Source organism: Podarcis tiliguerta (assembly GCF_965153285.1).
Source record: "Podarcis tiliguerta genome assembly, chromosome: 9".
Lineage (NCBI taxonomy): Eukaryota > Metazoa > Chordata > Lepidosauria > Squamata > Lacertidae > Podarcis > Podarcis tiliguerta.
The window spans coordinates 53,133,407-53,146,086 of record NC_139542.1 but is presented as its reverse complement, the minus strand read 5'-3'; the positions used below and the strand labels follow the sequence as shown (position 1 = coordinate 53,146,086).

Genomic DNA, 12,680 nt, shown 5'->3' with positions numbered 1-12,680 from the left:
CAAGTGATTTGCTTGAAAAATGGTTCTAGACAGGTGAATAGCCGCATGCAGAGCTCCACTTCTTGTTTGGCAGACACAGCCCCAATCAGGATATGAGAAGTTTCCTCTCATTTTGTGTTCCAAGACGTGGCTTAATGGTTGTCCCAAGTGTCACCCCTTCTATACCCTATCAGCATACAGATAGCCACCTTCTATGGTGCTGTTCTAGAGCAGTCTTTACTAGGAGTAAATCCATTGTTAAATTGTTCCAGTTATGAATAATTGTTTCCATCTTATGCCATAGCAAGGTTTCAAATAGCAATGGACAGGGCAGCCTTGCATTCTCATGACAGCGGATATAAATAGAATAATCAGATATAAATATGGTGGTGAACAAAAGAAAAATACATAATTGGCACAGGAACACCTATCATTAGCAGAAAATGCAGGTCAGCTAACATCACATAGATTCAAACGATAATCATACACGTGAGGATAATCACAGTTCAGTCTTGCCTTAGCACCGGCTATCAAAATGCCACCTTATTTTCAGTCGCAAACAAGTTCTCTTTTGCAGAGTTGACCTGTGCTGATGGTATTTTAAAAACAGCTGGTGGAGAAATGTATTTTAAACTGATTGAGTTACGGGCCAAGAAAACAATTTTAACCTTTGTGGCATGTACAAGAGCCTCAGATTAAATGGGAACCAAATCAAATTAAACGGGACTTCTTTCAAAGTAAAGATGCGTAGGATGACACTATAGAAATTCTCTTCAGCATGTTGTCACCCATCATCTGCTTATGATACTGTACTGTAGAAAACCATATGATCTAATCTGTATTGGCAGGTGAATTACAATTTGTCATATGAAGAACTCTAATGTCGAAGTTCTTGCTTGTTTTTACAAGAGCAGTTTTTTTACTGCTGGGTCTTGGGCACATTATACACTCAGTTTCATGAGCAAAATAGGTGAGAAATCTCTCTTGGCGATATGAATGGCTGACTCAAGCTAGGTATTTAAGTCATGAATCTGTGATTTGTGGGTACTGATATCTTATGTAGAAGCACCTGCCATTCTCTTCATCTACACCCCCCCATTGTACTCTTCATTTTTCTGGCGAAGGAGGAATGAGTAGTATTAATTGTAGTAGGACGTAACAGGTAACACGCCTTTAATAGCTGCCATATAATGTTATTAATATTATGTCCAGATTGCAATCCTGTGCACACTGTCCATAGGGCAAGCTTCATTGAACACTTTGGGACTGACTTCTGAATGGACATTCATAAGATTTTAAAGCAGTAACAGGGATAGGAAAAGGGACAGAATTATCAGGTTCAATTTTTTTTTAATAGACACAAGAAACGCTACAGGATTTTTTCCACTCATGAAAGAATGTACAGTGGTACCTCGGGTTACATAGGCTTCAGGTTACATATACTTCAGGTTACAGACTCCGCTAACCCAGAAATAGTACCTCGGGCTAAGAACTTTGCTTCAGGATGAGAACAGAAATTGCACAGCAGAGGCACGGCGGCAGTGGGAGGCCCCATTAGCTAAAGTGGTGCTTCAGGTTAAGAAGAGTTTCAGGTTAAGAGTGGACCACCAGAACGAATTAAGTACTTAACCCGAGGTACCACTGTAATGTGTTTTATGGAAACACATTGCTGCGTGAGTAATAGAGTATTATGCACATTTATTGCATTATCTTCCTAACCTCCTATGTACACAAGGTAACTTCCAACTTTCCAAATAAGGAGATAATTGCCAGCCTTTCCCCCTCCTTTTCACTTAAGTATCAGCAATGTGCTATATAACCACATGTTCCAGTTGCTTGAAGTGAAAAGCAGAAATGAGAATTACCTTTTCCAAATATTTTAAGAATGTGAACTTGCTTGATTTTCCGGGCTTATTAAGTTCTGAGAAGAAAAACAATGCATTAACAATTAATACTGCAATCTTGCGCCTTACCTTCAGGTAAGGCCTGATGAACATAATGAATACAATATAATGAATACATCCGAATAAATAAGGATTAAGCTGCACCTCACTTTGAAATTGCTAGTAATCTGGGAAGAATATACTAATCATTCGTATTTTAACTTTGAAACTGTCATGCACCTGTAAAAAAAAAGTCTATTAAGAGTCCTTTTTTGTTTTTAAAAAATGAGAGAAGGGTAAAACGTATTTTATTAAATGAACTTCGTGAGAGATATAGTTCACGATGGTAACAATGCAAGTGTTAAAACAGAAATTCTCATTTTAGCAAAAAAGGTGTAAGAGGTCTGATGCAAAGTCTGTAGCAGAGGAATGGCGTAGAAGAATGCTACTGGAATTTTGTGTTCGTCGGTAGAATCCTCCAAGCATGTTACACATCCATCCTTAAATTTTAGTGGAACTTGTGTGGTATTTGCTTCTAATCACCACTTAGAAACAAATTGAGACGGTCCGGCAGCAACAGTAGATGAAGGCTTGTGTGCACTATATGTTCTTTATTTATTGCATTATGAAATATATCTCCCTTGAATAATTAGATTTTAGCAGGTTATCTTCTTCCGAGAAAGGGAGAGTGTTTGCCAGTCACCTATAGGAACGTTTAGCTCCACTAACCTTTATGTATTATTAATATTTTAGACTCAGCAGTGCCTTCATTCCTCTTGTTTTATATTGCAAGAGACTGAAGCTTAAACTCTATAGGAATATGCCTACTTAGGGGAATTGAATAATGGAATAAAGAAATAAAAAGGTACTTTAAAAGCCTTCTAAACTCCTGGGGCTGGGGGGAAGGAGGAGGCCTTTATAAATGTTTTCACTTCACAACTGCAAGTAGTGCAAATGAACAGCACAGAAACAAAATTCATGGGCTTTCTAAAGGAAGTTGACTGTATTACCCAAGATGATTTACTATCCTGGCACTTAGGTGTAGATTAGAGCTACTCTGTTCATCAAAATTACAGCCTAAGCCTGACCTAGAGGGAGCACTTTTTAAAACAGAAACATATTTATCATTTAGACAGAACAACCCTTTGGCATTTTACAACCCCCTCAATGTCTGAATTTCAGGAATTCATTTCTATTCCACACAAGAACACCACCGGGCTCCTGCAGACGACCTATTAACTCAGTATTCATCTTAACTCGCTTCCACAAAGCTTACGCGATAGGGAGACTATCTCTGGTCTTGAGCATTTGTTCTGATTTGTTTACAAGGTGGTTATACAACAATGAGCAGTCATCTTGCATCCAACATAATTTCGTTGCAGGGCGTTCCCGTTAATCATTTGTTCATTCCAGCACTTTCCTATCACTTTCCTAACTGGAAAAAGTCTGGGGGAGTTTTTGTTTTGATTTTTGAAGTGGGTTTGTTGCACTAGGGTAACAAAGCACTTTAATCTGTTTTAATTGCATACGTCTAAAGTTGCATTAGGGCTTGCCGATCAGAAGGTCAGCGGTTCAAATCCCCGCGACGGGGTGAGCTCCCGTTGTTTGGTCCCAGCTCCTGCCCACCTAGCAGTTTGAAAGCACATCAGTGCAAGTAGATAAATAGGTACCGCTCCGGCGGAAAGGTAAACGGCGTTTCCGTGCACTGCTCTGGTTTGCCAGAAGCGGCTTGGTCATGCTGGCCACATGACCCGGAAGCTGTGTGCGGACAAACGCTGGCTCCCTCGGCCTATAGAGCGAGATGAGTGCTGCAACCCCAGAGTTGTCCACGACTGGACCTAACGGTCAGGGGTACCTTTACCTTTAAAGTTGCATTATGCACTTGAGCCTCTGCCACAAATTAATGGATTGTCTGTTAACAATTTAATATTGCTTTGTATTGTATTATTGCAGCAACATAAAGAACTGTAACATAAAGAACTATCTTTGAAAAGCAGGGATCCTTTGTAGGTGTGGGGTAGGCCCAGTCTTCAAATCGCTATCTTACTGATAAAGCACCTTAACACTTGGCTTGAAAATATCATTCCTGTGTAGTATTTTATTTCTAAAAAGGCATGGGACAGAAGTCTGTTTGGAAACTGTATTTACGTGCCTGGAAACCCTGTTCCATAGTCACAGCTGTCTGAGAGCTGGCTTTGGCTTTTCTGTGGTACAAAATAATAATACTACTCTATTTCACATGTTCAAAACCCTGGCTGAGACCTGGCTTTGAAACAGATTCTGGGGCTGAGCTCTGACCAGCCCTGCTTCAAAGTAAGTCTTGCGTAAGTAGTTCATGTCGTGCCATGCTGACTGTTAAGATGAGGAAGAGCTATCTGATAATTAGACTGGATTGACATTAAGTTGATGTATGTTTTATAGAGGTCTATTAATCAGAGCTTGATGGATCCCGGAAGTTTATTCTTCAAAACATTTGGATGGAGAGTTGTTTAGAGACACTTAACTAAAATTGTTTACTAATGTTTTATGATTCATCTCATAAAATCCCTGTCCTGTGGACTTGGAAAGCCTGCTGTATTTAAAAGATAAATGGTAAAAGCTGGATTTATCATGTCTTCTCACTATGAATCGGATTAAATCATCCAGCATAGTGCTCCTTGCATTCATGCAGCTCTCAGTAGGTTACACTGGGCCACCTCTCAGTTTAATTACCTTGCAGGGTTATTCTGGAGATAAAATGAGCAGCTGGAAAGAACCAGAAAAGCCAGCTGAGCTCAAATGGAGGACGTACGGAATCATAGAAACATGATTAACAGAATAAATGAATTAGTTTTGCTTCTTTCTCATTATTCTGAACCCCCAATCAGGTTGAATAACAATACTGGCCTTTTCCAGCTCTTTCTCTCATGCCACTAAAAAACCTCCCTCTCTTGAATTTTGATGTTTAGAAGATGTGACTGCAAATTGCCCATAGTGACCCTACCGCCTCCAAACTTTGCATACCCACAAAAAGACCTATATCATTGATTTGACACATTAGCCCTAATGGCAGCCGGATTCCAAATAGCTTGATTCAGTGAAATTGGGACAGACAGTTCATTGTGTCGTAAAACTGATTTAGGGCTTTGCCACTGGAAGCTATAGACTGGGTAAATCACAATTAAATGCAGTCCTTTTGTTTTGTTTTCTTCTTTTAAAAGTTGCTTGCACATGGAAAAACAGATGTCATAAAGACTTGTAACCTAACTTCTCCAACATGTTAAGAGTTTTGTGTGTAAAATATAAGAGGAGCACTAAAACTAGAGACCTGAAGTAGTACAGTCCAGGAATAGTTTTACATTGTTTTCTATAATGGGATTTAAACATGATTACTCATAGGGAAATGATGTGACAAATATATTAGTTTACATACACAATGTCTTACATAACTTTTGATGCTTTATTCCTATAGCACTTTCCTTTGTGAAAATATCAGTTCATGTTCTGATTTGAGTTGTCAACACATTCAGCATAAACCACCAGGAATGGAAGCCATGCGAGTTTAATATAATTAAATGAGAGTTATACAACACTTAAGCCGAATTTGTATTAAATTGTGTTCTGCGTTCTAAAAATTACCTTGCAAGCTGATAAACATCTTCCTGTGGTTAACTACAAGTTACAAATTGTGAATCGGCAATATAATTTTATGATTGTTACTGAGGAAAGATACTTCCAAGAGATGAAAATGAGCTTTCAGGGAAAACAAAGAGTTGGATTTTCTTCCCTTCAGTCTCTAATCCCATTCTGGTTTGGATCCAACATGCACTTAAATGTACTGGAAACGAAAGCTGGTGGTTTCTCTCTTGCACGCGGGTACATTTAGGGTCCATTAGCACATATTGTTCATATATTCCTGTAATGATTTCCATGCAGAAACGCTGTGTGCGAATGGTAGCGGTGAAGAAACACTATGCTAGTAAGCCTAAGGCTGCAATCCTGCACCTACTTTCCAGGGAGTAAGCCTCATTGAACTCAAATGGATAGAGAGATAGGATTGATCTCTGGGAGCAAAAATTAAATGGAACAAAAACTTCTGGGAACATCTGTGTCATGTTGAGCTGCCTGCATCTACACCATTCACACAGTGCGTTTGCACAGGAATCCCCCCCCCCCCCCCGTTGGCATGAGCTGTGGAAACAGATAAGGTAACATTTGGGGCTTGGAAAGCCACTACAGTGGTACCTCGGGTTAAGAACTTAATTTGTTCTGGAGGTGCGTTCTTAACCTGAAACTGTTCTTAACCTGAGGTACCACTTTAGATAATGGGGCCTCCCGCTGCCGCCGCCACACAATTTCTGTTCTCATCCTGAAGCAAAGTTCTTAACCCGAGGTATTATTTCTGGGTTAGTGGAATCTGTAGCCAGAAGCGTCTGTAACCCGAGGTACCACTGTATTCACGTTAAGTTTTCTGAGAAAATAAATGTCAGGATAGGGCCAGAAGAGCCATGACTTTGAAAACTGCACCCTGTCAGAACTGTTTCTCTGTTGGGCACTGGGATGCCTGCAAAGTGGGATTTTGTGCCTCCTAGTGCCAAAGGAAGGAAGTACCAGCCAAAAGGAAATTGTCTGCTCTCCATCTCTTATAGAGTGTCGGTTTGTTTCTCGCCTTCTCTCAAAGCAGATAATTTTTTGATACGGCCTCTTTCTTCTAGCGTCTTCCTCTGTCTACAGCTGTGCCTGCAATGCTTAAAGTGGGGGGGGGGATGTCTATGAAATTCTCACCCCACTCCCCGACTTCGCCATTTCCTCTAATCTTTTTTATCCGTCAATTGCTCCCTCAGTAACAGCCTCCTCTTGAGTACTCTTGGTTTAGCAACAGCCTATTGTGCTTGTCTGTATTTAGTCCTTCCCTTTTTTACATTTATCTGCTATGTTCCACCCCAAATGTGCCAATTTGTCCTTGCTACTTGGCCTCCTGCTTCACCAACTTTTGTCTTCTGTGTTCTTTCTCAGCTGTCGATTGTGAGACGTTATGCCAAAAATATATATTTCTCGTTGTGGCGTTTGCCCATTCTTTGGGGATACGTTTATATTGGGGGAGAGAAAGGGTTAATAGGTTGACCAATAAGAAAGCCCGGAGGCGGAGCCTACCTGATTTTAAGGCTCAGCCCAGAGGTTTTGACAGTGAGTTCGGTTGGTTCTTTTGGGAGGGGAGAAAGAGGAGTCAGAGTGAGTTAGAGAGAGGGACAAGACTGAGAGGGAATAGAGTGACAGCGTTTCAAATATATTTTAAAACTTGTTTGTGTTTGAAATAAACTTTAATCATTAAACTTTAAACTTTAAACTTTAATGTTAACTCTACCTGACTAAGACTCAGTTCTTCACTGGGGAGCCCTGGGGTTTCCCCCACACTCATGCCCTTTTCTTCAGAGGTGTGCATGCTTAGAGAGCTGGCTGCTATCTTGGCAAGGCGCGGTGGCGCAAGCTGCCAAAATAGGATGGCTCGGAACACACCACTCTGGCCAACATTTTGAGCGTGCAGTGAGTAGCAGGAACACTGCGCAAGGCCCTGTCAGATCCACAGTGGTGGCGGCGGCAGACAGCAAGACCGCATGAGGCCCAGGCAGCATGGCTTGGGTGTGGTGGGCAGGGGTTCTGGACTCTTAGCACCTGTCCTGGCTCTCACTGGAGGATGAAGAACTTGGACCCGGCGTACGGTATCTGTCCAAAACTTTAATGTTTAAATCGGCATAGTAACTAGGGTTAAAAGGCACAACAGGTGCTATGCATGGCTATGCAAGCTAAGATTCTCATTGGCACCCAAGGCTGGTTAGCTGGTCAGGGGGTGAGCGGCTGTTGTGGCCTGTTGCAGAGAACTCTCCCCCCCCCCCCCAGGGAGCAATGCCTCGGGACCAGCGGCCAGCAGACTGGGGAATTCCCAGGCTGGCCACTGGGGATTGGCAGGTTTTTCCGCCAGCTAATTGATTTGAATTCCAGCTGGGCTGAGTGGATGGGATTTGAGGAGCCCATAAAGGCCAGCTGCACCTGACCCCAGAGACCTCAGGCATATGTTTGGTTATGGGGCAGTCTTAAGGTAAAGGGACCCCTGACCATTACGTCCAGTCGTGACCGACTCTGGGGTTGAGGCGCTCATCTCGCTTTATTGGCCGAGGGAGCTGGCGTACAACTTCCCGGTCATGTGGCCAGCATGACTAAGCTGCTTCTGGAGAACCAGAGCAGCGCGTGGAAATGCCGTTTACCTTCCCACCAGAGCTGTACCTATTTATCTACTTGCACTTTGACATGCTTTCAAACTGCTAGGTTGGCAGGAGCAGGGACTGAGCAATGGGAGCTCACCCCATCACAGGGATTCAAACTGCCGACCTTCTGACCGGCAAGTCTTAGGCTCTATGGTTTAATCCACTGCGCCACCTTGGGGCAGTCTTACATTTCTTTAAAAACAAAATTACTTTTTTTTTAGCATTACAGTGATACCTCGGGTTACATACGCTTCAGGTTACATACGCTTCAGGTTACAGACTTCGCTAACCCAGAAATAGTGCTTCAGGTTAAGAACTTTGCTTCAGGATGAGAACAGAAATCGTGCTCTGGTGGCGTGACGGCAACAGGAGGCCCCATTTGCTAAAGTGGTACTTCAGGTGAAGAACAGTTTCAGGTTAAGTATGGACCTCTGAAACGAATTAAGTACTTAACCAGAGGTACCAGTGTATATTGAATCTTCTGATAATGGCTGGAGGAATTAGAACTGCATTTGACAAAAATTTACTCTGCTAGGAGTATGCGGGGGGGGGGGGGGGGACTGTGTGTAGCAAAAACAAACAAAAAGGCGAGAGAGCAGTATTCAGCAATTCCATGCCCTAGAAAGTGAGAGGCTCCTCTAATGTGTGTTAAGTGTTTGTTTCTCAGAGGAAACAAGAGTTATCAGGTCAGGAAGGTGAAAAAGACTTCTGGAAAAAGATCACCCCCTTCCAACGGTGCTTACGTCAAAATGAACATTTAAAGAAGTGGAATATTAATACTTATAGAATTTCTTCATGCATTTTTAATAACTCCTAGCTTTTGTAGCTGAATCTGTAGTGAATGAAGGTACAAGAGGTTGAGTCATCACATTGGTAGCTGGTGCCAACTTCCAGGCATTAACTTTAATTATTTATGGGTTTTTTGCTGATAGAAGTTATGGCACATTTTAGAAAGTGAAGATTCTGCCTTGCTCAAGCAAAGGCCTATCACCTGGCTCAGTGGCTGAGGTTAACAGAGGGAGAAATGCTGCCTTCACTTTTGCCATCAAATCAGAGCTTCTCGTCTGTATCTTTCCCCTTTTTGGTCTGGTCCATAATCAGTAACTAGTAATAATGTTTCCTAATATCTTAATCGTAATTAAAGGATTGAGAGCGATCCACAATGTTCTCCTTCCACCTTTCTGCCATGCAAAACCCCCCTTCCCTTCCCCATATTATCCATGATGTAATGTTGCATATAAAGGTAAAGGTAAAGGGACCCCTGACCATTAGGTCCAGTCGTGGCCGACTCTGGGGTTGCGACGCTCATCTCGCTTTATTGGCCGAGGGAGCCGGCGTACAGCTTCCGGGTCATGTGGCCAGCATGACTAAGCTGTTTCTGGCAAACCAGAGCAGCGCACGGAAATGCCGTTTACCTTCCCGCCGGAACGGTAGCTATTTATCTACTTGCACTTGGACGTGCTTTTGAACTGCTAGGTTGGCAGGAGCAGGGACCGAGCAACAGGAGCTCACCCCGTCGCGGGGATTCGAACTGCCGACCTTCCGACTGGCAAGCCCTAGGCTCTATGGGTTAACCCACAGCGCCACCTGTGTCCCACAATATTGCATATGCTCCGTGGCTAATGCTAAGCTCCTTCTGAGCCTGGGGTCAGGATGGCATGCACCCAGACAGGCGCAGTCAGTGCAGGTGGTTTGTGGCTGTAGTGGCAGCATGGTCAGGGCGCTCACTCTGCCTGCCTTTCTCCCTCCTTCCCCCAGCTGCCAGCCAAGTGCCTGCATCTCCTTTGCCAGCTGCCGCTAACCAGGTGCACTTGTCAGCACTCTGGCTGCAAGCACAGTATTTTGGGGGCTGGACCCCAAGGGGGCCACTGTCCCTGCTGCCGGAAGGCGCCGTCTCCCCTGGCTCTCCCGACTGCCCGCTTCTGCTTAGCTGCTCAGTGCTAAACCACACGGAGGAAAGGAACAAGCAAGCGGGGGAAGGAGGGACCAGCGTTGGGGGCATGGACAGGGTAGAACAAATATTGATGGGGCTGGACCCCCAGAGGAAAATTATGGCAGGGGGCCAAGGTTACCCAGCCGCATACGAGTTGGCACACCTGTCGCTAAGAAACCCTGGATTCAAATTTTGATTTAAGGTTAACCATTTTTGTTGTTTAGTCGTTCAGTCGTGTCCGACTCTTTGTGACCCCATGGACCAGAGCACGCCAGGCACTCCTGTCTTCCAGTGCCTCCCACAGTTTGGTCAAACTCATGCTGGTAGCTTCGAGGACACCGTCCAACCATCTCGTCCTCTGTCGTCCCCTTCTCCTTGTGCCCTCCATCTTTCCCAACATCAGGGTCTTTTCCAGTGAGTCTTCTCTTCTCATGATGTGGCCAAAGTATTGGAGCCTCAGCTTCACGATCTGTCCTTCCAGTGAGCACTCAGGGTTGATTTCCTTTAGAATAGATAGGTTTGTTCTTCTTGCAGTCCATGGGACTCTCAAGAGTCTCCTCCAGCACCATAATTCAAAAACATCACTTCTTCGGTGATCAGCCTTCTATATGGTCCAGCTCTCACTTCCATACATCACTACTGGGAAAACCATATGTTAACCATAGTTTGCATTTAACCTGCTGCAGATACAGTGGTACCTCTAGTTACGAACTTTATTTGTTCCAGAGGTCCGTTCTTAACCTGAAACTGTTCTTAACTAGAGGCATGCTTTCGCTAATGGGGCCTCTTGCTGCTGCCGTGCCACGGGCACACGATTTCCGTTCTCATCCTGGGGCAAAGTTCTCAACTCAATGTAACTCTTCCAGGTTGGTGGAGTTTGTAACATGAAGCGTTTATAACCTGAGGCATTTGTAACTCGAGGTACCACTGTACAGTGCTACTCCATAGATAATGCATAAAAGGGAAGTGAGTTTGAATTCACACAGGGGAGGTGGAAGGGAAGGAGTGTACAATCTGTGGGATTCACGTTGAACAGATTGAGATGTGTTATATCTTTACCCTGTTACTATGGAGGTCCAGATTGCCTAACAACAAAAGATGTTAACAAACAAAAGAAAACACCACCCTGACACAACTAAGTTCATCATTATCAAAATACAGAAACAAAGCCATGGTAAATTATTTTATCACACTGATTTACAATTTTTGTTGCCTGCCCTTCATTGTAACAGCAATGCATCTCACAGTGGATGCATTAGATAACTTTAAAATACTACATACAGTGGTACCTCGGGTTACATGCGCTTCAGGTTACAAACTCCGCTAACCCAGAAATAGTACCTCGGGTTAAGAACTTTGCTTCAGGATGAGAACAGAAATCGTGCTCCGGTGGCGCAGCAGCAGCAGGAGACCCCATTAGCTAAAGTGGTACTTCAGGTTAAGAACAGTTTCAGGTTAAATATGGACCTCCGGAACAAATTAAGTACTTAACCCAAGGTACCACTGTGTAAGACGAAATGCAAGAAAGAAAATGTTATTCACAATATTGACCGCCAGTAAAATAATGAGCAAACAGCATTAAACCCCAACAAATGCCTGAGTAAACAAGCATGTCTTTTTGGATGCAGCTGAAAACTTGGTGCCAATTCTGTTTTAGAGGAGGATGAGTTTCCTATTAGGGCACCACCACCAAGTAGGTCCTGCCTTGGGCAGCTACGTAACAAGAGGGACCCCACAGGCAGTTCTATGTGGGAGAAAGTGTTCCATCAAGTATCTAGGTCCCAAGTTGTATAGGTTTTCTACTAGTCAAGTTTATATATATAATTTTTGTTTTTTGTTTAACAGGATTTTAAATGTATTCTTGCCAACTTACGATGTGAGCAACACCGCACAACTTGTCTCTTTTTAAGGTAACTTACTTTTTACCTCAAAAAAGCCAGTGCTTTAGATTATGGCTGTAACCCTGCGATTAATAACGTGTGTAGCCCATGCTTGGTAGTTGGATAGATGACTGCTGCCCGAAAGTGAAGGAAAAAAACAACACTCTCTTGCACACTAAACTATATTCTTCTGAGATGTTTAATATTTCATATATAGCTGGGTTATTTTTGCTTCAAGACTTAAGGTCCATAATTAATGTATGCCTGTTAAGGTGTACAGCTTGTCAAATATTCTTAAATCTTAATGGCAGTCAACCAACACTGACAGATGTAAAATGAAATAATTCAACTCTTAGATTACTTTTTATTTCTACTTAAGGTGCCTGGGACACAGGTGGTGCTGTGGGTTAAAGCACAGAGCCTAGGACTTGCTGATCAGAAGGTCGGCGGTTCAAATCCCTGTGATGGGGTGAGCTCCTGTTGCTTGGTCCCTGCTCCTGCCAACCTAGCAGTTCGAAAGCACGTCAAAGTGCAAGTAGATAAATAGGTACCGCTCCAGCGGGAAGGTAAATGGCATTTCCGTGCGCTGCTCTGGTTCATCAGAAGCAGCTTAGTCATGCTGGCCACATGACCCGGAAGCTGTACGCCGGCTCCCTCGGCTAATAAAGCGAGATGAGCGCCGCAACCCCAGAGTCGGCCACGACTGGACCTAATGGTCAGGGGTCCCTTTACCTTTACCTTTTAAGGTGCCTGTATTGGGAGG

General features: G+C 43.4%; 2 protein-coding genes across 6 annotated transcripts in view; one reads left to right on the top strand and one right to left on the bottom strand.

The window, feature by feature from the left end:
- Positions 1 to 12,680, bottom strand: part of EXOC1L (exocyst complex component 1 like) — a gene marked incomplete at its 5' end in the record, with an annotated part of 117,205 nt that overhangs the window by 30,474 nt on the left and 74,051 nt on the right. The gene's annotated exons all lie outside the window — the stretch shown is intronic.
- The window catches only part of LOC310685644 (cyclic nucleotide-binding domain-containing protein 2-like), a 43,290-nt gene that overhangs the window by 16,969 nt on the left and 13,641 nt on the right, over positions 1 to 12,680 (top strand). For both annotated transcript variants that reach the window (XM_083458410.1, XM_083458411.1), the window contains one exon: positions 11,883 to 11,947. In XM_083458410.1, coding sequence (XP_083314536.1) covers positions 11,883 to 11,947 — 65 coding nt within the window. The remainder of the gene's footprint in view (positions 1 to 11,882; positions 11,948 to 12,680) is intronic.